Source organism: Pongo abelii, chromosome 3 (genome assembly GCF_028885655.2).
Source record: "Pongo abelii isolate AG06213 chromosome 3, NHGRI_mPonAbe1-v2.0_pri, whole genome shotgun sequence".
Classification (NCBI taxonomy): Eukaryota; Metazoa; Chordata; class Mammalia; order Primates; family Hominidae; genus Pongo; species Pongo abelii.
The window spans coordinates 126,894,561-126,922,093 of record NC_071988.2 but is presented as its reverse complement, the minus strand read 5'-3'; the positions used below and the strand labels follow the sequence as shown (position 1 = coordinate 126,922,093).

The following is a 27,533-nucleotide window of genomic DNA, read 5'->3' as shown; positions in this document are numbered from 1 at the left end:
ACCAGAATAGAGAATCCAGCAATAAAGCCACATATTTATAGTCAACTGTTCTTTGACAAAGCTGACAGGAACTTACAATAGAAAAAAGACACCCTGTTCAATAAATGATGCCGGGAAAATTGTACAGCCACATGCAGAAGAATGAAACTAGACCCGATCTCTCACCATATACAAAAATCAACTCAAGATGGATTAAAGATGTAAATGTAAAACCTAAAACTACGAAAATAATAGGAAACCTAGAGAAAACATTCCTGGATATTGGTCAAGGCAAAGAATTTATGACTAAGACTTCAAAAGCATAGCCAACAAAGACAAAAATAGCCAAATGAGACCATATTAAACTAAAAAGCTGCTGCACAGCAAAGGAAACAATCAACAGAGTGAGAGAACAGCTTGTTAAATGAGAGAAAATATTTGCAACCTATTCATCTGACAGGGGACTAATATCAGAATGTAGAAGGAACTCAACAGGAAAAAAGCACAAATCTTTTTAAAAAGTAGGCAAAGTAAGTGAATAGACATTTCTCAAAAGAAGATGTACAAATGGCAAACAGGTTTATAATCAGTAATAATCAGAATGATACAATCTATACTGATATAGATTATTACTGATTGTTTGCCATTTGTATGGCAAACAGGCTTATGATCAGTAATAATCAGTAATGTATTTCAGTAATAATCAGAGAAATGTAAATCATATCCACAATGAGATATCATCTTATTGCCATTCATAATAGCTATTAGTGAAACAAAACAAAACAAACACATGTTGGCAAGGATGCTGAGAAAAGGGAACTCTTTTTTTTTTTTTTTTTTTTTTTTTTTTGAGATGGAGTCTCGCTCTCGCCCAGGCTGGAGTGCAGTGGCTTGATCTCGACTCACTGCAAGCTCCGCCTCAGGAGTTCATGCCATTCTCCTGCCTCAGCCTCCCGAGTAGCTGGGACTACAGGGGCCCGCTACTACGCCCTGTTAATTTTTTTTTTTTTGTATTTTTAGTATAGACGGGGTTTCACTGTGTGAGCCAGGATGGTCTCGATCTCCTGACCTCGTGATCCGCCTGCCTCAGCCTCCCAAAGTGCTGGGATTACAGGCATGAGCCACCGCGCCCAGCCAAGGGAACTCTTTTTACATTGTTTGTGGGAATGTAAATTTTACAGCCACTATAGAAGACAGTATAGAAATTTCTTAAAAAACTAAGAATAGAACTATCATTCAATCCAGCAATCCTACTGTGACCTAAAAGGAAAGATGTCAGTACATCAAAGGGATCTCTGCACTGCATATTTATGGCAGCAGTATTCACAACAGTAAAGACATGGGATAACCTATATGTCCATCAGTGGATGAATAGATAAAGAAAATGTGGTTTATACACATAATGGAGTATAAACCACAGAAAAGAACGTAATCTTGTCACTTGCAGCAACGTAGATGGCACTGAGGGGTCGTTATTTTAAGTGAAATAAGCCAGGCATAAGACAAATATCACGTTATATGTGGGTTATCTGTGGGAGCTAAAAAATTTGATCACACGGAGGTAGAGAGTGGAAAGACAGATAACAGAGACTGGGAAGGGTGATTGTGGGGAGAGGAGAGAATGAAGGGAACTGGGTTAAAGTATACAAATATATAGTAAGATAGAATAAAGTCAATATTTGGCCATGTGCAGTGGTGCACGCCTGTAATCCCAGCACTTTGGGAGGCCGAGGTGGGCGGATCACTTGAAGTCAGCGAGTGTGAGACCAGCCTGGCTAGCATGGTGAAACCCTGACTACTAAAAATACAAAAAATTAGCCAGGCGTGGTGGCGTGCACCTGTAGTCCCAGCTACTTGGGAGGCTGAGGTGGGAGAATCACTTGAACCCAGGAGGTGGAGGTTGCAGTGACCTGAGATTGTGCCACTGTACTCCAGCTTGGGCAACAGCATGGAGTCTTGACTCCATCTCAGAAAAAAAATTAATAGAGTAGGGTGACTATACTTAAGAAAAATGTTGTACTTGGTGATGGATACCCTAAATAGCCTAACTTCATCACTATGCATATATATACGTATATATATATATATATATATACGTATATATATACGCACATATATGTGCGTATATATATATATATGTAACTTTCTCACATACCTCATACATTTGTGCCCAAAAAGACTCATTAGGGAGTAAAAATGCCAAATTGAAACAGCATAAAAAGAAGTCCCTCCAAAAAACTATATTTGTTGAGTATATATGTGAGGGAAAGTGTGGCTCTTTTAAAGAGTGAATGTTGGATGAGAAAACCAAGGAAGTTTGTGAGAAACTACCTGGTCAGAGAGGAGAATTTAGGCAGGTAGCCTCTAATATATGGGACCAAAAGCATCTTCGTTCTTTGAAACAATTCTCCTAGTAAAACGAAAGTAACATAAATGAGTTAATTCTAAGCATCTTTTGTGAACACTTTCTCATTCTTTCAACAACTTTGAGTGTATTGGGGGAGGGGGGCGGTGGGGGTGAGGGAGATAAAGTCCCTGACTCCTTACGGATAAGTTGGGTGATTGAAGTTAATAAACAAGTGTCTTCATGAAACAGGCACTTCCCTCAAATCAATTAAGGGAAGAAAAGATGCTTCCCCAGACTTTTTTTTTTTTTTTTTTTTTTGATACTCGCCTCCAGATGGCCTTTAAACCAACAAAATCAATCTAAAATTCTCCACACTCTATGGATTAGGTGCCTTGTTGAAAAATGACTTTTCTCACTAAGTCTGGCTCTTACACAGCTGATGAGTGCTGGGCAGTGGAATCAGGCAGGACTCAAAGATAAGATAGAATTACCCATAGTGGAAGGATTTTTGTGATAAACCAACTGAAAAACAGTTGTGATAAACCAACTGAAAAAAAGTGAGGAAGAAATGGGTGGTACTGTGTGACAGGGCAGCTGTCACCTGCAAGAAAAGCTGTCACCTACAAGAAAAGGTTTGTCTTTGGTATGTCTTTCCAGGAGAGGCAAGGGGCCAATAAAGCTTTGTGAATGCTGGCTCGTCTGTCATTTCCAGCTGTTTCCCCTGTTCAAGTCCACCTGCAGGCTCAGAACCAGCAGGCCTTCCCACATGTTCATTTATGGTGTGCTAGCATCACCAGCCTCCACTAGTAGAGATCCTAGCAGAATAGGGCTCTAGCAGGAAAGGCTTTTGAGCTTGTAGAGTCTAAAATTCTCCCTGCCCTGGGCAGTGGAGACTTGCAAATGTGGAGTGGGAGGTTCCCAAGGTTCAGCCAGATGATGGATGGTGAAATGAGGGTTGACCATGTGCTCAGAGGGTTGAAATTAAAACAAAAGCCAAGTCATTAGATCATTGTGTTTTAACAGTGATGTTGTGGCTGCTCTTAATATCCTGGCTTGCAGAGTCCTGGAGGAATCTCCCAGTCAATAAGCTCAGAGGTTACTAAATGGTAGTCATTTCCTGGGTTTCACTATTTGAATCAGATTTGGCCCAGGCTGAACAGAGAGAAATGTGAGAAAGGGAATTCCTTTACTTCATGCATGATGAAAATGATTTCTCTGCCAATTTGGGAAGGAATGGAGGGCTGGAAGATTCCTACAACTATTGTTTAGCATCTTGTGGTTCTAGGAAGTGTTTCAGCTGCAGTGCACTGATATTATGTATGGGATGATTCACATGGCAGAGAATGGGTAGAGATGAGGACGATTTAGCCTCAAGCTCCTTGAAGCCATGTGGGACTAGATGAGGACAAGTATATTTGTCTGATACCTTCCAGGCCACCTCTCCCCATTCCTCCAGCCTACCACTCTGCCTTTCGGATGTACAGGAAGAAGTATCTTCCCTTAAGAAGAGTAGGCAAGAAGTGGAAGGTGAGAGTCTGAAAACAGAGTAGGCCTTAGTTCTAAGCAATATGAATTCAACCTTAGTGCACCTGCTATCCTGAAACCCTTCACAAAACACTGGAGGGGACAATCTAAGATTAGAGGTGCTTTACTCTATATCTGACTTACACTGTCTACACATGCAAAGTGAATACACTAAAAAGTTAGTTGGAAGGAAAAGTGAGTGAATATCTACACCATTTCACCAGAGAAATACTTCGGCCTTAATAATTTGGGTATTATCTTAGATATAGTTTAACATACGACTAACTATCTTAAAAGTGTCTTTAAAAATTATTTTTTATTCCCTTTTCTTCATTGAGGTGGCAGTCATTCAAGCACTAAAAAAACTTCAGGAAGACAACACTTAGAGTGCATTAAATAAATATAAACTTTATTAAAAACACTCACATAGCATTATCAGGAATGATATAATAATAAACAGCTTTCAAATAACCTGCATTCATAACATTACAATACTTACAGTATTTATAACCATCCTCAGATCTTACAAACAAACCAAACATCTCATGAAAATGAAACTAGTTTAAAAAAAAGCATAGAAAAATGCACACAGAAGTTATCTTAGTGTCAAACTGCAAAAGTTTCCTACACAAGTTAACCACTAGCTTTAGAAGTGAACTGTACATCACTGTGCGTCAATCAAAACGAAAAATTCATTCAAGTAAAGTTGACACCACTCAGAAGCATTTTCAAGTATGGCTATATAGTCAACCTGATATTCCTATATTAGCAAATTGTAGATCTGCTTTCCATTCATTCTAACTGAGGCAGGTTTTATATTTACAATTATAGATCTGATATTTACAATATGCCATTCAATTTCTTCTCTTCCTTATGTAACCTCTTCCCAACCCCCCAAACTATACTTCCTGTTCTTGTTGGCCAGCAGTTTAACAAATGACAGTAGGTGACACAAATCAAATATTAAGAATGGATGATCAAAATCACCAATGCACATGTAGTAATCAAATGTTTGGGGCTAGATATTATGGTATACAAAAAACATTAAAATCGTGGTTTGTAAGCAAAGCAAACATTTTTGGAAATGTCTGCAAATTGGACACAACCACAAATTCAAGAAATTTTTTAAAAAGACAAAAGCCAGCTTACAAAGATTTGACCAATAAAACCCAAAGGCCTCCTCTAATTAAGAATTTATTTTAAATACTAGTAAGCAAAAATGTATTTAGGCCAAAATGTAATTGTACAATCGATTGCACACCATACATGTAGATGTTTGCCTGTTTAAGGGAAGTCCACATGGAGTATGTACCTTCAGTGATTACAGGATCAAAAAAACTTCATTTAGAGAGTTAAAAGTCTCTGGCCAACAGCCACTTGCCAAACTCCTGCCTTACAATTTTTCCCTTTATCAACTCAGTGCATTCTATTTTCATGTAATTTTTTTTTCCTGCTTGAAACAGTCAAAAGATTCCTCAAACTTTTAAAATGCTTTTCTTTACAATAAAAAGAGCCAACAGATTTACAAAATTAGTTTTAGTTACATCAGTACATGTACAAGTAAAATAGAAGGGATTCAAAATAAAAGGGTTAAATCCCTGACAAAGAATATATTTATTAACCTACAACGATTTTACATAAACACAGGTGACATCTTGGCATAAGGAGAACATGAACTGAAATATCCCTGAATTTTTAGAACAAAAAGGTTGAAGTTCAAGTTATACTTGCTAAGAAATCAAGTATTGAAAAAAGATATGCTTTTTTTTTTTTAACAATAAAAAAAGGACTTGGAAAAAAATGATGGTACACAATGCTTTCACTCTCAGTTCAATATCCTATTGCCAAACTAGTGTTGAGGTATATGACAAGTAGGAACATCACTCAAACATTTAATGAATTCTTAGCTCACATTATGATATATTTGTAGCAGGCTGAGTAGCACCATCATGATGTGAATTCTGCTTCAAACTCATATATATATATGTATATATTTAATTTTTTTACAGTACTAAAATACTAAAGCATTGCGTTAAAAAAGTTTTGTTTACAATTTAATTTACTATACAACTCTTTCACTTATTTATACAAATTAATGATTTAAAACCACCACAGCAAACCAGCTGCCTGTTTTTGTTTCTTTTTAACTGACAGATTCACATGGAACTAACCCTGTTTATTCATCTTATGCAGGCATCAGTCTGCTCAATCCTCTTGTTAAAGAGGACACTTAAGCTAAGAAATGACAACGTCACAATGTACATAATTATCAACACAAAGGCAGACTGCCATTCAGTTCTCTGAAGAGCATATGATCCATAAAATAGCATAGGCTTCAGTGAACTAGCTTTGTTGAGTCTGCAGCATGCGGCTAATTATTACCTGCAGTTAATAGAAAATTCTTAAAACTGTACATTTTTGAGCAATGAACTTGTCATACAATTTTGTATAAAACTGTTTTACAGTATAGCATGTGAGATGAGCACCAGAAAACATGTTTTGTGGACTAACGTATTCCCTTGAATCCAGTAAGCCCCATGGTGGATTTAACTGGCTGTGTTAAAAATGGACACAATTGCTCATCAGCAGATGCATGGCTAAAAGCAAAAATATTTTAAAAGCTTTCTTTGTTTCCTTAAAAAAATCAACTTTGCATTCTAAAATGAAAGTAAACTTGTTTTTTAAACATCTCAGTACCTTAGCATTGTTCAAGTTGTCAAAGCTTAGGTAGACAAAGTGCTTCTAAAACACCATTTAAAATATTTATACATATACATGTCTGTGCACATATACATGTTTGTGTATATATGTACATATATACGTTTATTGTCCTACAAGGACTTCACTGGATGAGCAAAATCCAGAGGCCTTTAAAATGTCCACATTTTAAAAACTAAGCTTGTGTAAGAATAGGTAATTATGATAAAAACTTGAATGAAAAGGTACCCCTATTATTCAAGGGCACTGGAGTACACTGGTAGCATCTTGATGATATAAAGGCATTAAATTTTTAGCTATTAAAGACACCATTTTCTTAGCACCATTTCTTAGAACATCCAAACAAATTCAGTGTTTTCCTGCTATTCATGTTTCCTGTAGCTATTTTGATAAATAAAAGTTAATATTAAGATTACAGTAAAAACTGCATTTCAAAAAGCCATAATTCCAGTATTTCAGTACATCATATATTCAGCACCAGATGGTATTTTAAGATTCCTGTCACTGTAATACTACAGTACTTGTTTGATTTGTGTTCCATGACTATGCAAACTTGATATTATTAAAAGTGGTCACAGATGTGTAGAGTTGTAAGGGGGGTGGGAATCACATTTACATATCATCTCGTCCAATAATAGAACCAGTGTTTAAAAATGTAAATTGCGGAACACTTTCTTCCCCACCTTCTTTTTGCATAGAATGCTTTGGTCTTTTCCTAGATGCCATCTGTGACCACTTGGGAGCCAGTGAAAATTAAGTGCTATGGTAAGATAACCTCTTTTGTTGCTGGTGAGCTGAGGTTTTTCCCACCGCATTTGTCATGAATACTGTGACCTTTCCCCACTGCCCACGTCATGAGAACTATACTACTGACAGGTTGGTTGTGGTCTTTTCAAGTGAGGTAACCAACAAAAGGGGGTGATATCATATATATCTGTTATAAGGCCCTGTGACCCGAGTGAAGGCATATGGAGATGTAGTTACTGTGGAGTCTGTGGTCACGGACATGGTCCTTTCGGCAAGGGACTTGATGAAACGCAGGTAAGTGGGCTCTGAAGTTTCATGTGGCTCAGCAGGCTCCCGTTTCACTTTTTTGCCATGGGATTTCTGAGGCACATAGTCTGGGCCATACTTTTCACACTCTTCCTCTTTCTCACGGGCTTTTTCAGCCATTTTGGCTTCCCAAAGAGCCAAGCCATGTTTTGGCTCATTCATGCTCTTATGCTGGTAAAAGACGAGGGAGATCCTGGTGGGGTGATTCCTATTGGGATTCTTTAAAGGGGTTGTGGCATGCAGCTCACGCTTTGCACACTCAATGAGAATTGACCCATGAGTTGGAGCCACGGCCACTCCCCCAATGTCAGGATCCAGAAAGCTCTGCTCGCTGTCTGACCAGACCTCATCGTTGTCCTCTGCACCAGAAGCCACACCCTGGACTGGTGCCAATGGCTGCTTTTCCTGACCATTAGCATCACTTAATTTCTGTAAGCCTCCTTGGACACAAGCAGTTCTATCATGGTTAAGAGCTGGAAGCATCTTTGATAACCCATTAGCTGTGTGGGAAAGCATGTCATTCTCCTTGTTTTGGAGATGCAGGGCATGAAGAGAGCTGTTGAACATACCCGGAGCTGCACTGTAGTTATGGATTATGTGAGAAGGTGAATGATGTTCACCATTTTTATAGTCCATGTTTGGATTGCTCAGATTGGGTGGTAATCTAGATGTGGCTCCCATGAAGTGGCCATCCATCTCATGAGTGGGATAAGGAGGCAATTTCCCTACATGATGTACATTTGGTCTAATGGTACAACTGCTGAAATCATCTCCCTGCATATTTTGGTTTCCATAACCTAAGTATTTAGATGTAAAACTCTGGCTATTTCCAAACCTTGGCTGGTAAAGTGTATGGATGGGTGGTAGATTGAGCTTAGACAGAGGGTCTTGGCTTGGATACCTATACAGATCCACGGGCTGAGACTGGGGAGAATAGGAACCCAGATATGGGGAGCAGTTGTCCACTGATAGGTTTCCATTGCATTGATATGATGGATATTGGGTATTCTGATTCAAAAGCCCAGGGTAAGGGTTCATGGGATTAGAAGAATTCAAATATGAACCTGCAGCTTGAGACGAGGTGGAATAGAAGTTCATAGGGCTGGTGCTTCCATAGATATCTGAAGTGTGTGAAGAGCTTGGATAAGGACTAACTGGATTGGGCCGTCTCATGTATGGATTGGTGGATCCAGAAGCAGAATAAGAGTTGACAGACTCTGTCTGAGGGTGATGTGGCTGCTGCTGCTGGGGTCTCTGCTGCTGCTGGGGCTGTGGTGGCTGCTTCTGTAGAGGCTGGGGCTGCTGGGACTGCTGTATGACTGGTCCTGAAAGTCGCAAAAGTTCTGTGGACAGGGTAAGAGAGAACAGAAACAGATATCTTTGATGTTGATGATTATTTTATGAAGGCTAGTGAGGATACTTAAATGTAGGTAAGAAACTCCACTGGGAATATACAACACCAATTAAGCAAAGATAAGAGCAAAGTCAGGGTTCTATCATTGTCCAGCACAATTTTTTGTCTAAGGCATTAGAAATGCAGAACTTAGTGAAAAAAATGAAATAAACATCCAAAGCCATTGAGAGCAAAATGTTCTTTGGAACTTCTGAACATGCCTCTGCTTGAAGTGCCTCCTTTTTCCTCCCTCCTCCCTATCCTTCCTTGGTGTAGTCATCCCTTCCTCAAGGGACCACTGTGACCTCATCTTCTAGTGCTTTTGTAATACTCAACTGCAAAGATAGATCTGATAAAGCAATACTCACAATGTATTATAGTTATGTTTTTAGCCCTCTCTTCACCCCCACTGGTAAGTAAATTCCTAAATGGGAAGGACAATGTTTTATTTTACTTTACTTCTTCATTGCCTGGCATGCAATGGAATTTGCTACATAATTAAAATAAGTAAGATTCGGGAATGTTGTGAAAAAAAGAATGACATGCATTTAAACACAAAAAGCATCTTATATAATCAACAAATGCTACTTTATGAGCAGGCTTTCCAGAAAGGAAGTTAACACAGTTGTAGATAACACTTTAAAGAAACTTTCAGCTTTGTAAGTGAAACTTTTAAAAGTCATACTTCTGTTTTGACCTCATTTTAAAAAGTCATATGAGTTAAGAACAAATAGATGAAACTGCAATGGCAGTTCTGAGAACAGAAGGGATTATTACCTGCAGAAGCCAGTTAAAAGGGAGCAGAGGCAAAGTTCTATCTGATTATATTTCACAGCTAACCTAAGTGAACAGTATTTACTTAGTGTAAGTCAACCAATCAATAAACACTTATCAAGCATCTTTAGCATATTCTAAATTATTTAACTTAGTTCCTCTGAGCTTGGAAATGAATCAGTAGAGAAATTTGACTTCATGAAGCAGCAAAGATGGCTAGTTTTAAGCAAACTGGCTTGCTTTTGTTAATGGCCAGGCCAATACCATCTCCAAATTTTGGATTTTTTTTTCTTTTTACAAACTGCAGACATAAAGCAAGAGGCTATGGAAAGAAAATAACTTAGTATTCATGAATAATGTTCTATTGTTATTACTACAGCTGTAATCTATTTAGATGGGTAAAAGTTTTGTAGGATAATCTACATGTAGAACCCCTCCCAAACCACAGACTCAACATGTCTAAATTCTCCCCTCTCTCTCTCTTAAATTCTCCCCTCTCTTTCTCTCAATCATATTTTCAAACTTATTTCAATAAATAGTACTGTTTTAGAAACCTAAAACGGTAGGTTAAGTTTAGGTTTAAAACTTGGGGTCATCTTTAAACTTTTCTTCTCTTTTATTCCAATGTTTTGTCACTAATGTATTGATTGTCTTTTTCCCATTTTGGAAGACCTCATTTGCATCATTTTGCTATATCTTTGCTACTAACCAACAAAATTCAAGGTCTTGTTACCTCAGTTCTGGTTTACTGTGTTTATCTCCAAACTATTAGCTCCTCTACTAATTTGGCCTACTGCCAAATTACAATGAATTTCATCGTATCACTTACCTGTTAAAAAAACGTTGCTGTTTATTATAGAATAAAATCCAGACTTTTTCATGTTTTCCATGTTGATGGTGCAATATCTCATTACCATCTCTGAGAACAAAGCCTGGCCCTTGCTACTTTAGAGAAGACTCCGGCACAGAACTAAGACCATGACTGATATAGCTTTCCAAAATTAACAATGTTCATTTTACAATAAGAGCACATGGACACATGGTGGGGGAGTGGGGACAACACACACTGGGGCCTATTGGTAGGGGTGCATCAGGAAGATGCTGGGCTTAATACCTAGGTAATAGGTTGATCTGTGCAGCAAATCACCATGGCACATGTTTACCTGTATAACAAACCTGCACATCCCGCATGTGTACTCCAGAACTTACAAGTTGATGGGGGCAAAACCAAAATAATTTTCATTTTTAATATACCACACAACACATTTATCTACAAATGCTTTACATTAAATTTACCTGCCAACTGTTTAGCCTGGTTTGCGTTTTCAGGTTGTTTTGTACGTGATGGGGCTGACTTTTCCTTTTCATTTTTATTTGAGCTGTTCTCCAAGGAGGAAAGCTTTTCCGCTGCAGCTTTCTTGGCTTCTAGTTTCCTTTGTCGGCAAGTCTTGACTGGCTCTGCTAACATCCTGACTTTTCGCCGAAAAGAACTCAGTACCTGAATGGCACCACTCCGTTTTTTCTCCTCCTGAGCTTCCACACTCCCAAACTCATCCACATCAGAGACTTTGTATAAAGGCAGAACGTGAAGCTGCTCATCCTCAGGTTTTCCTCCAAATTCTCGATTGTCTTCTCTAGTGAGAGTGCATACCTGGTAGGGAAGTAAGACATTACAGCCTCAACTACAGGTCCCAAAGAAAATGTATGTATATGTGTGTGTGTGTGTGTGTGTATGTATCTTTCTCCTCTCAGTATCCAGATTTGTGTTGGTGGCCTAGTTGATCCAGATCAATGACATATATATTACCATAAAACCATTCTACCTGTTATTAATGAAAATAGCGTCAAAATGGTACAGGGAGATAAGACAAATTGACATTGCCCACCCACCCTTTCTCTGAGTCTATCAGGAACAGTTACCTGTGGTGACCCTTGTTCTTCACATATGTTTCTGTCTATGGGAAGAAGCAACACTCCCCCAAAATGAAGCACTCTCTTGCTTTTCACACTTCAAAAATAGATGTGCTAGATGTGAAGCCTCTTCAAAAACAGGCTAAAAGTTTTTTCTACGAAATGACTTCCTCTGTTTTTGGTAGTATCACATTTGCCTCATCTCATACTTCTGAACACAAATTTCATGTCTTTTCACATACCTGACACCTAATTCTCTGTTTAAGAAATTTCTGTAAGATAACTGAAGTAAAAATATAAAAAATGAAAAGGTAAAGATTTGGCTGATATAGGTAATATGCAACTTAATACTATTTTCACTCTCTTTTCTCTCCTCCTTTGTACTCTGTCAAACCTAACTTTCTCTTTTCTTCATTTCTTTTCTGAAATATGACCATATAAGTGGGTACTCTGAAAAGGGTAAGGGGTGGAGGGAGGAAAGCTACCTCTGTTGCTTTGATAATTAAATGGTACCTTTTGCTTCAGTTACCACAATTACACTAGCTTTGGTAAAAGATTATTGGTGGTTTTTAAATACTAGCTTTTTAGTATTTAGTGTTTTTGATCAATGGAGACAATGTGATCTAATGTGATCTAAAATAAAATTAGAAGATATTCTTGAGAGAAATGTGATCATAATGGACTGACTTTAGAAATAACTTCAACATGAGATGGTATTAATGAGCCTGTCACTTCCTGCACAGAAAAGTCTTCAAATTCATGTCTCTGAGCACCTTGTTACTTTTCCCATACATATTTAACCCTATTCAGTTCTTGTCTAGTGCTCCTTCCATTTTACTTCACAGAACCCACGCTCTATCAGAGGCAAATTCTTCTTGATTCTAAACATCCTTCTCATCATCTTACTCTCTGTCACCTTGCTGGAATGAAACATGGTTATATTAGGATGCACTGTAGCTCCAGTTATCATTTACTACTTCTGCTTTTCAGAAACTAGCATAGCCTTCTAATAATGAGCAGGTGCTGAGTACATGATTAGTGATGATTTTAGATGTTGGGGTGGTTGGTAGGCCTTGTGTTTGTTCTTCTGGATCAGAAGTTAGGAAACCAGAACCTATGGCTAATGTGCCTCACAGCTTGTGTTTGTATGGCCAGTAAACTAAGAATGGTTTTTACATTTTCAAGGAGTTTTTAAAAAACAAAACAAACAAAAAAAACCCACCAAACAACGTGACAAATCCTATGTGGCCTGCAGTCCCTAAAATATTTACCATCTTGCCCTTTATAGAGAAGAGTTTTCCAATCTCTGATCTAGACCATTAAATGAATACCTTCTCTGCTTCTCAACAAAAAACTTCACACCAGCTTCTTCAAATTACTTCAGCTATCATCTAATACCTCCAGGAATGCTTTTCTGCCCTAGAATATGACTTTAATTCCTGATATCTATTTCCATATTCTCACCGACCATCTTCTTCAACTACACCTACATCCATGTTGATAATTCATTAGGTTGATTGATTTATAGTTTTTTCAACAGAGTATTTTGTTCTTTATCTCTACTCTGGGTCATCCCTTTACATGCAAAATTATACCCTGAACCCTTTGTTGGTATAGAACATATATATATATATATATATATATATATATATATATATATATATATATAACATATCTATTTTCCCCTCACCACTGCCTCCAATTACAAGACCGATCCATTTTACCCACTGTAATATGTAGTCAGGCTCTTTTGCACTGTGAATCTTTTACAATAGGTTACCACAGTTACTGTGACAATGATGATGTGTTTCTCATTTATGCTTCTCTGTAAGGTGAATATGCTTCTCTCTCTGTAAGGTGAATGGCTTGTATATGGCTTTTTGCTTAACTGATTACAATCTACCAGGTAACTGGCACTGAATTTCGAGATTTTCCTGGCAGTTAACTGTAACTGGCAATGCATAGTCACTGGTTTAGATTAACACCAAGGATTTCCATGATTCTCATGTGCTTGTCAACACAATTGACAGGAAACTAATGTGCCAACCTATCATGAGACTGCTTGTTATGCCAAAGCAGGTCACTTTGCAACAGGAATTCATTCATGAAAATATTGTTGTCCAGTGATACCTGCAGACAACATATTACTCTAACCAAATGCTACTAAATTCCAGTGTTCTGCTCCTCAATATGAGATGCTGCTGATATGGTCTGGCTGTGTCCCTACCTAAATCTCATCTTGAATTGTAGCTCCCAAAATTCCCATGTGTTTTGGGAAGGACCCAGTGGGAGGTAATTGAATCATGGGGGCGGATCTTTCCCATGCTGTTCTCGTGAGAGTAAGTCTCATGAGATCTGATGATTTTATAAAGGGGAGTTCCCCTGCACATGTTCTCTTGCCTGCCACCATGTAAGATGTGACTTTGCTCCTCATTTGCCTTCAGCTATGATTGTGAGGCCTCCACAGCCATGTGGAACTGTGAGTCAATTAAATCTCTTTCCTTTATAAATTACCCAGTCTTGTGTATGTCTTTATTAGCAGTGTGAGAACAGACTCAACAGCTGCTAAGCTGTCCTCAGCCCAACTTACCAATGTGCTGCCATTCTGCATGTTGTGCAAGTCTCTGTGGGCATGAGCACAGAAGTCCAAACATGCAGTGACCCCTGAGAATGGACGGCCTTCCTTCAGACCCAGACGGCACTCTGGTGCTCTGTGTTCATATTCAATCTGAAAAATAAAAGTGTGTGTGAATGGGAAAGTAGTTAGTTTTACTCTTACACCGAAAACTCACTAGTATTTAGACCATTTAGAACTTTAAAAAAATGTTTTGAACTTTATATCCAGAAACAAAATGGAATGACACAAAATAGAGCAAATATCTTGACATGGTAAAGTTTTCATTTTATAGTGTTATTGAGGCCATAAAGTATGCTATTTGAGTTTTGATATATATTTGTCACAACCAAAATAAAGTACATAATCATTACTCTTAAAAATTTCCTCATGCCCCTGTATAATTCATGCTTCCTGCTTTGTTCCCAGACAACTACTAATCTATCACTACACATTTTCATTTTCTAGAATTTCATATAAATGGATTTATTTGGAGTTAATTTTTATAAATGGTGTAAAATTAAGGGTAAAGATTACCTTTTTTCCCTTATGGCTTTCCAACTGTTCAGATACTACTGGATAAAATGGTTATCTCTTCCCAATTGAATCATCTTTGTTAAAAATCAATTGACCATATTATATATGTTGGGTCTACTTAAGGATTCTCTATTCTGATCCACTTGTGTATAATGGTGTGTATGTAGGTATGTCAATATCAAACTTTTAAAAAATTTTATTTATTTATTGAGACAGAGTCTCACTCTGTCACCCAGGCTGGAGTGCAGTGGCACGATCTGGGCTCACTGCAACCTCTGCCTCCCGGATTCAAGCAATTCTCAGGCCTCAACCTCCCAAGCAGCTGGGACTGTGAGCACGCGCCGCCATGCCCCGCTAATTTTTTGTATTTTTATTAGAGTTTTGCCATGTTGGCCAGGCTGGTCTCAAACTCTTGGCCTCAAGTGATCCACCCACCTCGGCCTCCGAAATTGCTGGAATTACAGGCGTGAGCCACTGCGCCTGGGCAATATCAAACTGTCTTGACAGACAGTAGCAAGTATAGATTTCAGTAAATCTGAAAACCACGCAATATATAGTCTCAAATTCTGCTCTTCTTTTAAAATATTGTTTGACTATTCCAAGTCCTTTGCATTTCCAAGTATATATATTTTAGAGCCATCTTGTCCAATTCTTTCAAAAAACCTGCTGAGGTTTTGAAACATCATGTATTGAACATATTGATTAGTTTGGGGAGAACTGACATCTTAATAATATTTAGTCTTTTGATCCATGAACATAGTGTATCTCTCCAGTTACTGAAGTTTTCTATAATTTATCTCAGCAATGTTTTAGTTTTCAGTATATAATCTTATATATTTTTGTCAAATTTATGTCTAAGAATTTTATATTTTTGATGCTATTTTAATGGTTTATTTTGATTTGTTTTATTTATTGCTAGTATATAAAAATACACTTGAATTTTGTATTTCGCAACTTTGCTAAATTCATATATTAATTTCATTTTCTGGTAGATTTTTTGAGACTTCTTATGTAGACAAACATGTCATCTGCAAATAAGTACAGTTTTATTTTTTCCTACCCAGTCTTGACTGCTTTATTTATTGCCTTACTGCACTTTCTAAAATTTACAGTTTGATGTTGAATAGAAGTAGTTGGTTAAAAATGGACATTGTTGTCTTGTTCCTTATCTTAGGGGTCAAGTATTAGTTTTTCACCACTAAGTATAGCATTAACTTTTGGCTTTCCATTTATGTATTTAATAGGTTGAGAAAGTTTCCTTTTATGAACGTTGAATATTATCAAATGGTTTTTCTGCACCTACTGCAATAATCATATTTTTTCCTGTTATGTCTTTTCAACATCATTTTTTGTGTTAAAAATATCTTTTTAATTTATTTGTATCTTTATATTTAAAGTGGTTTTCTTGGTTTTTGCTTTTTTTTCAATATCACAAGCTCTGCCTTATAATTAGGGGTGTTAAAACCATTTACATTTAATGTGGTTATTGATATAGTCGGGTTTAAATAAACCATCTTGCTATTTGTTTTATTTTTATATTTATCTTTTTTTGGTCCTATATATTTTTAAAAACATTTTTGGATTGATTTCATTTTTCTGTTTTTACTGGCTGATTAGCTATATACTTTTTTTTTCTTTAGTGGTTTAAGGTATACAGAGTACTCTAACGTCTCACAGTTTACAGCCAAGTAATATACCCAGTCCACATATCATATAAGTACTTTACAATAATATACTTTCAATTCCTCAGCTTCTGTGCTACTTCTACGTGTTATAAACCTCATAATACATTGTTAATATATTTTTAAGATAGCAAGTTATCATTTTTTTAAAAGTCTTTTAACCATGTTTACTATTTTTGATACTGTTCATTTCATTATGTTGATCTAGATATCTGTCTGGTATCATGTTCTTTCTTCCTGAAGGATTTCGTTTAACATTTTTAAAGTGCTAGTTTGCTGGTGGTGAATTCTTTCAGCTTTTGTATGTCTGAAAAAATATTCTTTATTTTGCTGTCTTTTTTGAGAGTTGTTTTCATTGATTATATATTTCTGGGTGGAGAGTCTTTTTTCTTTTAGTATGTTAAAGATGTTTCTCTTATATCTTCTCTCTTGCCTTTTTCTGAATGAAGTCTCCTGTCTTATTTTTTCCCACCTAGTGTAATATGTCCTTTTTTCTCCATTTCCCTTTCTGAGTTTCTCTTTATCACAGATTGTAAGCAAGTTGATTATAAATTTTTGATAGTCTTTATGTCTTCGTTTTTTAATCTGGGGTTTGCTGAGCTGCTGAGATCTGTGGGTTCACAGTTTTGAACAAATCTGAAAAAAATTTGGCCATTGTTTCTTTAAATATTTTTCTGTCTCCCACCTCCTTCTGGTACTACAATTACACATATATTAGTGTAACAATATTGGCTAATAGGTCTTTTATATATTCATTTTTTTTGGTTTTGTTTTTCTTTATATTGAAAAATTTCTATTACTATGTCTTCAAGTTCCTTAATCTGTTAATTCCACATTGTGTATTTTTAATCTAGATATATATTTTTCACTTCTAGAAGGTCATTGTAGGGTATTTTAATATCTTCTGATCTTTCCTTATCACTCTCATGCTTTCCTCTGGCATTTTTAGCATATGAAATATGATAGCCATTTTAATGAACTTATCTACATATTGTATCACATATGTCAGTTCTGGGACTATTTTTATTGATTGATTTCTGCCTGTTCCCCAGTAAAGGTTATATTTTCTTTTTTCTTTGTATGCCCTGTATTTTCTGATGGAATGCTAGATTATAAATTTTACCTTGTTGGTAGATTTTTTTTTTTTTTATTTTTTGTACTGGGATGCAGTTAAATTACTTAGAATCAGTTTGGTCCTTCTATGTTTTCATTTTAAGCATTTTTAGATGAGGTCAGAACAGCCAAATTTACTTCTACTACCAAGGCAATACAATTATGAATAGTTTATGAAGTCTTCTCCGTCTGGCTGGTATGATCAAGAACTATTCCAGGTCCTGTGTGAGATCAAGGGATTATTCTGCCTGCTTCTTCTGATGGTTCTTTCCCTACCTAGCCTTGGCAGTTTTTTCACATGCATGTGCTGTTTAATACTCAGCTGAAGACTGGATCAGAACCCTCTGCAGGTCTCTGGAGCTCCTCTCAATAACACTCTCTCCTCTCTGATATTCTGAATAGTGAACTCTCGTCACCTTGGCCTCTCCAAATTTTGAACTTTGTTTCCTTAATACAGAGATAATGCTGGGTGTGTTTGGGTTCCTACTGGCTACACTGGGGCCTAATACTCTCTTCAGGAAGTAAACTGGGGTATTTATAGGTTCACCTTTTTACTTCCTTTCTCTCTGGTGCCACTGTCTCTTGAATTTCTTATTCTATGTCTAAAAACCATTGTTTCATATATTTTGTCAGTTTTTTCTTAAATGTGTAAAGGCATATCTAGTCTCTGTTTACTCCATCATGGCTAGAAGATGAACTTGCATTATGATAAAAGTTTGTGGTGGCTTCATATTATTTACTGTTGGATTCATATATGTATTTGTCTATCTAACCTCATAAAACTTTGGCCAAAGGAAAATGAAGGTACCAACTACTCTTTAACATAGATGTGTGCTTTGTGGCTGTTCAGTTCATTATGTGGTCTAGTTAGCTTTATTCTGTTCCTTGAACAAAAACAGATATACAATCAGCTAGAAATTACACTTACGCCATCTCCTAAAAAATATCATGCAGGATTTTGTGAATGAATTACTGGAAATCCATCTAAATGTCTGGAAGACAATTCTAAATGCATAGCTTTCTCATGGTCTAAGGTTGTGCTGTTCACTATGGTAACCATTATCCACATGTGGCTGTTTTTGTTAATTTTTAAATTAATTTAAACTCAATTACACTAGCCACATATCAACTGTTAAATAATAACCGCATGTGGCTAGTGCCTATTACACTGAACAGCATAAATGGAGAATATTTCCATCTTCATAGAAAGCTCTCTTAGAAGCATTTGTCTAAAATGTCATCTTCATGTATGATAAATAGCACACGATTTTGAGATTCAAACCTGCTATTTCAGGTCTACTGTTAAATTGTAAGGCAGGCATAGAAAAGACAGAGCCAAATATATGTCTACTGGATACACATGAAGAAAGGACATTTAAGTGGAGAAAACTGAAGCTCTAATTCCATGGGACTGACAGAAGAGATGCTGTGGAGAGCCAATTAAACTTTAGCAATAAGACTTCATGAAATCAAGGAATAAAGCAAGGAAGAATATTCAGATGTGAGAAATAGAGATAATACACTCAGTTGGGGAAAGGAGGTAAAGATCAAATAGTAGGTTTTATGACAGCATCTATAACATCAAATGGTCTTCCTGTGTACTGTGTGGAAACATCACATGGCTATTATTTTGATCTCTAAAGCATACTAACATACATGGATGAATATTACCAATAGTACCTACCATGCAATATAAAAATATTTTATCCATTCAGAAGCATCTCATCCATTTACAACTATTAATTGACTTAATTTATCTAGACATTACATCAACACATTGTTTCATATATAAATATTAAAACACATATTGGGAATTACATCTACTCATGTTGTTGTAACTTGAACATATTTGATGGCTTCATATTTTGGGTACTTAAGTTTTAGGAAATATATAAAAAATAGTTTCAAGTATGAGACAGTCCATAATAAGAATTAAGGGAGCAAAAAGAACATCAATGCTTTGTTATTCTGCCTCTTTCCTCAAGTAAAGCCATTTGATTAACAGCACCTATTAAAAATTCATTTAATAGAAAATGACCCAACTTTAAATCTAGCAACATAGACTCATTCACTTCATTTTTATAGCCTGATTTATTTCAGAAGTTCTTGCTGAGAATTAAACTTTTACAACAGTATCAAAGCACTCCTTATACTTTGTGATACTAGCTAAACAAAATAACAGTATTAATCCAACTATTAATAGTGTTTAAAACACTTTTCATAGATATTCACACACATTTCTAAAAACATAATTTATTACATAAAATAACTTACAAATAGACCACCGTTTAATTTGCCTCTATTGTTCCAACGGGAAAAAAAAAAAAAAAAAAAAAAAGTTTGTTTGGGACTGTTAAAGTCCACAGTGGAAAAGAAGAGTAGCTAAATCATTTTAGGATTAGTCCCTTGTCCATGTCTGCTGTGAAAACTAATCTAATCCCACAAGAGTCTTTAATATTATCAAGTAAATGACAGAGCACCCATCCCAGAGCCCCATACCTATTGCTCCTGTATACTCTGCTCTGGGTGTCTTCTCATCACTCCAGCTTTCCTCCATCCATCCATCTCCCTCTTTCACTTTTCCTACTCCATTTCTTCTACTCCCTCCCCCAGTTCTTACTTCATTGGCTTCTCTTCCTCCACTCATGCCTAAAATGATTGATGGCTCCAGAATCCCATCATCAGCCCTTTGTCCTCTTTATAATATCTACCTTGAAAACCTCCTTTCATTCCTATGTATTCAACCTTAAGTCCTGCCGGCATTCTGACTCTCAAATCTACAGTGCTAGCCTGAATTTTTCTCCTGATTCTCCATCTAATTAACCTAGAAGCCTAGCATGTCCAAAATTTTGATATCTTCTCCCCATCCCAAAACTTACTATTTCTTACCGATTTCTGATACTAGTAATTAGAACTACCTGTCCAAACTGGAAATTTGTTGGATCTCCAAATTCTCTTCTTATCTATACATCTGGTCACAAAGTTCTCTAAGCTCCACCTTAGTTAGTGTACATACTTAATTCCTGCCATTTCTTTAGGTCCTTAAAATCTCTTGCCCAATGCTTGCAATAGCTTTCTTCTCTCTCTAATCTTACATAGATTTAAGTTGTATTTCCCTTACTTGGCTTTTAAGTAAATTTTTCAAAATACAAATTAAATCACTTTACCCCTCCATCCCCAACACGCACTTGAAACAGCCCAATGGTTACCTACAGAATAAAGTTCAAAGACCTTTATTTAGCATCTAAGGCCGCTTGTGATATCTAGTCTACTTTCAGGGTTTTTTAAAAAAAATTTTTTTAGAAATGTGCACATACTTCTATTCCAGCTGGAATTGTGTAATTCTAAAACTGCTATTTATTTTATATGTCTCTGTCTCCACTAAAGAAGGAATTCTTTTGTTTTTTGCTTTTTTTAAGAATCAGGGTCATCTTTGTCACCCAGGATGGAGCACAGTGATGCAATCATGGCTCACTGCAGCCTCAGATTCCTGGTCTCCTGGGTAGCTGGGATTACAGGCATAAACTACCACAACCAGTTAAAGATGAAATTCTTTTTTTTTTTTGAGATGGAGTTTCACTCTTGTTGCTTAGGCTGGAGTGCAATGGTGCGACCTCGGCTCACTGCAACCTCCACCTCCCAGGTTCAAGCTAATTCTCCTGCCTCAGCCTCCCGAGTAGCTGGGATTACAGGCGCCTGCCACCACGCCCAGCTAATTTTGTATTTTTAGTAGAGACAGGGTTTCTCCATGTTGATCAGGCTGGTCTAGAACTCCTGACCTCAGGTGATCCACCTGCCTCGGCCTCCCAAAGTGTTGGGATTAAAGGTGTGAGCCACCGTACCCGGCAAAGACGGAATTCTTAAAGACAGACAGAGATGGCACTGCTCACCTTTATGTCCCCAGTGACTAAACACAGTGTTTGGTTTGTAATAGACTTTCGCTTAATGCTTTTGTTGTTGATGTTACTGAAGCAGTGAAGATTTTAGTTTTTTGCCTTCAAGATGAGCGATTTCTGACCAAATCATCTACCTGTCTTAACTAGCTATAGTTTAGAATACACATGTAAAATAGAAAAAAAAAATGTTTTTGCTTGATGTATGAAGTCAAGGTCAAACAAAAAAGGAAGATCTGGCAAAATCTGACACATCTGGACCCAAATATATATACTTACAATGTTAGTATATGCATAGCTTTACATGAGTATTTGTAAGTCTATAAATTCTTATGAATACTCATTTATACTTATAGACTTGCAGTAAAAATAGGTGGTTAGAACCTATAGCTTGGGCCACATAATTTTGATGTAATCTCCATAGTCTGTTTACAGAAACAAAATTATTCATATGAGAACAAGATTAGTAGATAGAAAAGCCTGTGACTTTTAAAAGCGCATGTCTTTACAGCTAAAAGACTAAAAAAAAGTACTTTTGTATGGTATAATTTTCATATACTCGAAACTGAACACTGCAGTGGTTTCAACAATTAAGAGGAAAAGTTAGAATAATATTTAAAAATCATTGTTTCAAAAATATTTTTGGACATAGGTAGGTCATTAGTAACAAGTAAGTTGTTACAATTGCTGCCAATGATTATTTAAACTTACCTGATTATTATATGCATCAGGTGCAAGTTTCTTATATGTTGGTGCCATAAGAGTGGACAGGTTTTGCAAATGAGACTCCAGTTTCTCTTCCTGTATAAAGTGAATAATTCTACATATTAAATTCTAAGTCCATTTTCTCTATGTAAAAGAGACTATCAGTTAGATTATTCCCCTTACATTTTGAATCCCAAACACAATATACGGTGCCTTTATTACTAAATAAAGCATCTTTAAAACATGACTATCATTTAATTTTATATGTGCTAGTAAATATCTAGCTATTTGTTTTTTTCATAAGATTGATTTTCTAACTGCATGTGGATATTTTGCATTTTATACACACAAGCCTGTGCCAGGAGTAGGGTTAGGGGAATGAAGACGTATGGTCTTAAAGAGGTCACATTTTTTAGCTACCAAGGAAGATGAACTATTAAAAGAACTTATTTAGCTTAATTTGTCTATTTCTAATCTTTATATTTCATGTTTATAAAGATAGTATTTAAAAAATTTGAAATGATCTCTCCATAGAGCAACTAAAATTTACTGGACACTTCAAATATGGATAAAATGCTTCAGAACTAGAATGCAGGATACATGAAAACGTTTGCAGAATTTACTTGAAAGGGGAAAGGCTCAGTTACACCCCCACCTGCCCTGCTCATGAAGAACAGATTTTCCAAGTAATGTGCTGTTAAAAAATGGTAGGTGATCATATTTAGCTGCTCCATTTATACTTAGAAGTCTTCATTTCAGATTGATATTTCTCTAAAAAAAAAAAGTTGTGAGACATAACCACCTGGCAGAGACGTAAATTTTAGAAGGTGAGGAGGTTTCTGAACAGAGCTCTCCTGCCCAACAGAGGCAATAAGTTACTTGGTATCTTCCGGATTTGGTTTACATTAAACCTCATGAAAGTGATAAACATTTATCATTTGATAAAACAGTGGTAAAAAAAAAAAAGTTATCTGTAGAAAATTAAAATGAGAGCATGCAAAATCAGTACTTTTCATTAAGTTATTAATATTCATGTTCTTGTCTTATGAAATGATGTCTTGCACATTTAAGTAAAGTTTAATTATTGAAAACATCCTTTAAAAAACTTATATTGTGATTTCAGGAGTTTTTGCACTTGCTTTATTAACTGTGACTATAATAGTAAGTGAAAGCTTAATAAGGTTAACAAATTCTTCATTTAAAGGGACTCATCAATGTTATCTATAGTATGGAAATATTTTAATTGTATTCGAAATTCAAAAGATAATTGTAAGTGTATAGAATGACTGAAAATGTGGTCATATCTAAATGCTAAATATACTGAGGTTTTCTAATCATTCAATTAGTACGGAGACAGTCCCTGACCTATAATGGCTTAGTTTTTTTTTTTTACTTTAGGATGGGTTATTGGGGGTATTAAATGGATTTTCAATTTACAACGGATTTATAGGGATGTAGTCTCCTCATAAGTCAAGAAGTATCTATACTCTAGACTACATGCCACCCAAAAGTTGTTAAATTTATCAATCAATTTGCAAATTATATTTTAACAAATATGTATTCTAGATACAAGACAAAAACCAATGACTTCAGTGAGAAATCAATGTCCATTTATTTCCATTACAGAGTTATATTAAAATCTAAATGTTTTAGTTACTTAAATGCATTCATTACAGTGACTTTAAATTATTTGAATCTCATTGCACATAAATGTGACTAAAAATGGTCTTTTCTGAATGTAGTACTTATGTAACTTCCATAATTCAGAGTCAAAATATGAAAAACATCACCAATTCTCATTTAGTTTTAACAATGAAGTGACACCCCTTTAAAACTTTGGAATTAACATAAAAGACCAAAGAGGAAGTTTTTGTTGCTCAAATTTTATCTATTATTTTGGCATAATATGATTATTATGCCAACTTAAAAAATAGTGTGTATCTAAAGTGTGGGAAAAACTTTGATTAATAAGAGCTTACCAAGATATGTCATATTGTTTACTTCATCTATGCTAATGAATTCTCTATGAAAAATAAAGTGATTATACATCAGGAAGTAAACAAACCTCTTTTGGGTCATCCCCAAGCAGCTTAAACTTCCTTGGGATCTTGCTTCTGGCAAACTTACATCCATTGTAGTACATGCTCCATGAACAACCAAAAGAGAAGGAGGCACCACAGGTTTCTGGATCCAGCCCCTGACAGGCGCAAGTTCTCCTGAAAAATCAAAAGACCAAATTCATTGCTATGGATAGCATTATATAGGCTGTGCAGCTGATATTCTAGGTGTCTGTATGCAAAATGAGTTTGAAAAGAAGTCTAATCTAACTCTGTATTAAGCTGTGGCATAACCACACACAGAACTATTTCAATTGACTTTAAAACAATTTTATTGCAATATAATACACATACAGAAAAGTGCAGTTAATTTTACAGTTTACAAATGGAAAATACCCAGGTAAGTAGAACCCACACTAAGAAACAAAATATTTACTATCCCCTGGAATTTCCCCTCATTTTGCCTTTCAGTCACTCACTGTCTGTCTCCCTAACAGTAACTTCTCTAAGAATATGGTAGTTCTGCCTATTTTTATGTTAATATTGCTTTCTTTTTACAGATGGGGTCTTGCTATGTTGCTCAGGTTGAACCTGAACTTCTGGGCTCAAGTGATCTTCCTGCCTCAGCCTCCCAAATAGCTGGGACTATAGGTGTGTGCCACCATCAGTGGCTTGTTTTGCCTACTTTTATACTTGATACACACATAGGTATATGGAATTATATAATATAAGCTTATTTGTATCTATCTGCTTTTTCCATTATGTTTGGGATATCCATCCAAATCACTGCATGTAGTTGTACTTTATTCATTTTCATTGAGTACCATATTCCATCTTATAAAAATGTGACAAATGAATTATTCTACCATTGATGGGCATTTGAGTGCTTCCTAGTTTCTGGCTAAAATACAGTACTACAGCTTTATAGCCCTAGTTTGATATATCCTAATGACAATAAACAAACATACAAGTAAGCAAAGAGAGATAAAACAACTTACAAGAAAAAATAGGTAGCACGGTAAATTTTTTTAAATTAATGTATGTATATTGTGATATAAATAAATAATTATTAATATCAAAAACCAAGAATTTCAGTGTACAAGAGAAGCAAAACAAAAGATAATAATACTCTGTCAACTATGAATAGGAAAAAACAGTGTGAATTAATGATTTGAGTTAATCTCAGATTTTCTTTCTAAAAAATAATTACTTCATGTATTTGCCCATTAAAAAAGCCTAAAAGTAATGACATCTCCATAGCAGGGAGCACATCTAGACACTGATTGTGATCTCTAAATATAATTTCCCATCAAAATCTCTGAAATTTGGGAAGTAAAGATTCTTGCCATGCATTTATTCTATCATTCTTACAAACTATATTAAATGGTAACTAAACAGTTGATGAGGAAAAGTCCTGTAAAGTATTCCAGCTAATAAATGCAAAAGGAATTTTACAATTAGAAATGATCACTTTACACATGTCAGCAAAAATGGCAGAATAAGGATCTCTGAAAATTTTATCCTCCATAAAAGCAATAAAAGTACTGATAAATATTGTCAGAATCAGCTTTTTCAGATCTGGAAATTAGCAAAAAGCTTGCAGCAATATAGGGAGAATTTATTCAAAAGAAAAAAAAAAAGACAGGATTTCAGTGAGAACAGTGAGCTCTGTGGTATTTTAACTTTCCCCACAGCTCTATGGTAGCCTTCAAATCAAAACAGCCCACATTTATTATGAAAAGCAGCAGCCAGGCTGCCACTAGAGGAGGCCAGATTGGTTGGATATACTCTAGATTGGTTGGATATACTCTAAAGTCCCATTCACAGAGACCTTACATTATTTGACCTATTTGGTAGTTTCCTGGAAGATCCCACTAGTAAGGTTATCTTTACTTTATCTAACTTGGAGTTCACCTAGTGTGAACCGCCTTTTCCACATAGGCATTTGTCAAATGATCATAGGCAGCTGTTGAATATTGTCACTGACTGAGGTGTAGCTAATAACTGGAGCAAAACATAAGATAACTAGAAGAGCTTAAAAGTAAATTACCTGGGAAATGAGATGATCCATAGGAGGCTTTGAAAATATATTCCTGGGAATTTAGAAAGCCACATGCTAATGTAGGGCCCACAAAAGACCTGAGAAAGCCCTAAACTCTCACCACAGTCTAACCTTGAGACGCTGTACAAGCAGGGAATAAAGGCTAATCCAGAGCCGCAACCAGCCTGGCTGAGTGTTGAATGCATGCCCCAATACACATACAGACCCCTTTGTCAAAGACTGACTTATTGGTCTCAGGCACCTAAGGAATTCTGTCTAATCCTTAGCTGACCTCTAAGTAACCAAGCAAAGACTTCGATGGCTATCTATGAGAAACAATACAAACTTTATAGGAGTAGTTAAAAGAAAAAGAAATAAACAACAACCACCAGAAACAGTAACATATTCTGGGCAGGGGGTAGAATCTGATTTTCAGATTTACCAGATTACATTATTTTAATTATTTTTATTTTTGTAGAGACAGGGTCTCACTATGCTGCCCAGGCTAGTCTTGAACTCCTGGGCTTAAGTGATCCTCCTGCTTTGGCCTCTCGATGTGCTGGGATTACAGGCACGAGCCACTGCTCTTAGCCATTACATTAGTTTAAAATGTCTAAACAATGAAGAGAAACAGAAACAAAGTATGGCCCCTATAAAGTAGTCAACAGAGGCTATTCCTGAAAAAGTCCAGATGTTAGGCCACTGGACAAAGACTTTAAGTCAGCTATTTCATGTATGCCCAAATAATGAAAGAAAACTGTATTTAACTAAAGTAAGACTACAGCATTTTATTAAATACATGAGATAAACCAAGAAAAAGATATTATTAAATAGAATTCTAAAGCTGAAAGTGTAATAACTGCAGTAAAAAATTAGAGGGGTTCAATAGCAGAGTTGAAAAGGAGGGAGGGGAAAAAGGGACTATGAAGATAAGTCAATTGAGATTATTCAGTCTGAAAAATGAAAACACAAAATTAAGCAGAACCTCAGAGATCCGTGGAAGACCATAAAGCATACCAACATAGACATAATGCAGGTTCCCAAAGTAGAGGATCAAGAATAAAGAATAGGAAGAATATTTGAAAAATAATGGTCGAAAACTTCTCAAATTTGATGAACAACATCAATCTACATGTCCAAGAAGCTCAACTAACTCCATGTAACATAAACCCAAAGATATGCATACATATAA

At 36.0% G+C, this 27,533-nt stretch overlaps 1 protein-coding gene across 3 annotated transcripts in view; it reads right to left on the bottom strand.

Annotated features, from left to right (window-relative positions):
• Positions 1-4,238: 4,238 nt before the first annotated feature.
• Positions 4,239-27,533, bottom strand: part of TET2 (tet methylcytosine dioxygenase 2) — a 130,133-nt gene continuing 106,838 nt past the window's right edge. For all 3 annotated transcript variants that reach the window (XM_002815025.6, XM_063723560.1, XM_054554230.1), the window contains 5 exons: positions 24,309-24,459; positions 22,250-22,339; positions 14,290-14,427; positions 11,085-11,439; positions 4,239-8,964 (listed from right to left, as the gene is read on the bottom strand). In XM_002815025.6, the coding sequence (XP_002815071.3) occupies positions 7,493-8,964; positions 11,085-11,439; positions 14,290-14,427; positions 22,250-22,339; positions 24,309-24,459 (2,206 nt within the window). In that variant the 3' untranslated portion in view covers positions 4,239-7,492. The remainder of the gene's footprint in view (positions 8,965-11,084; positions 11,440-14,289; positions 14,428-22,249; positions 22,340-24,308; positions 24,460-27,533) is intronic.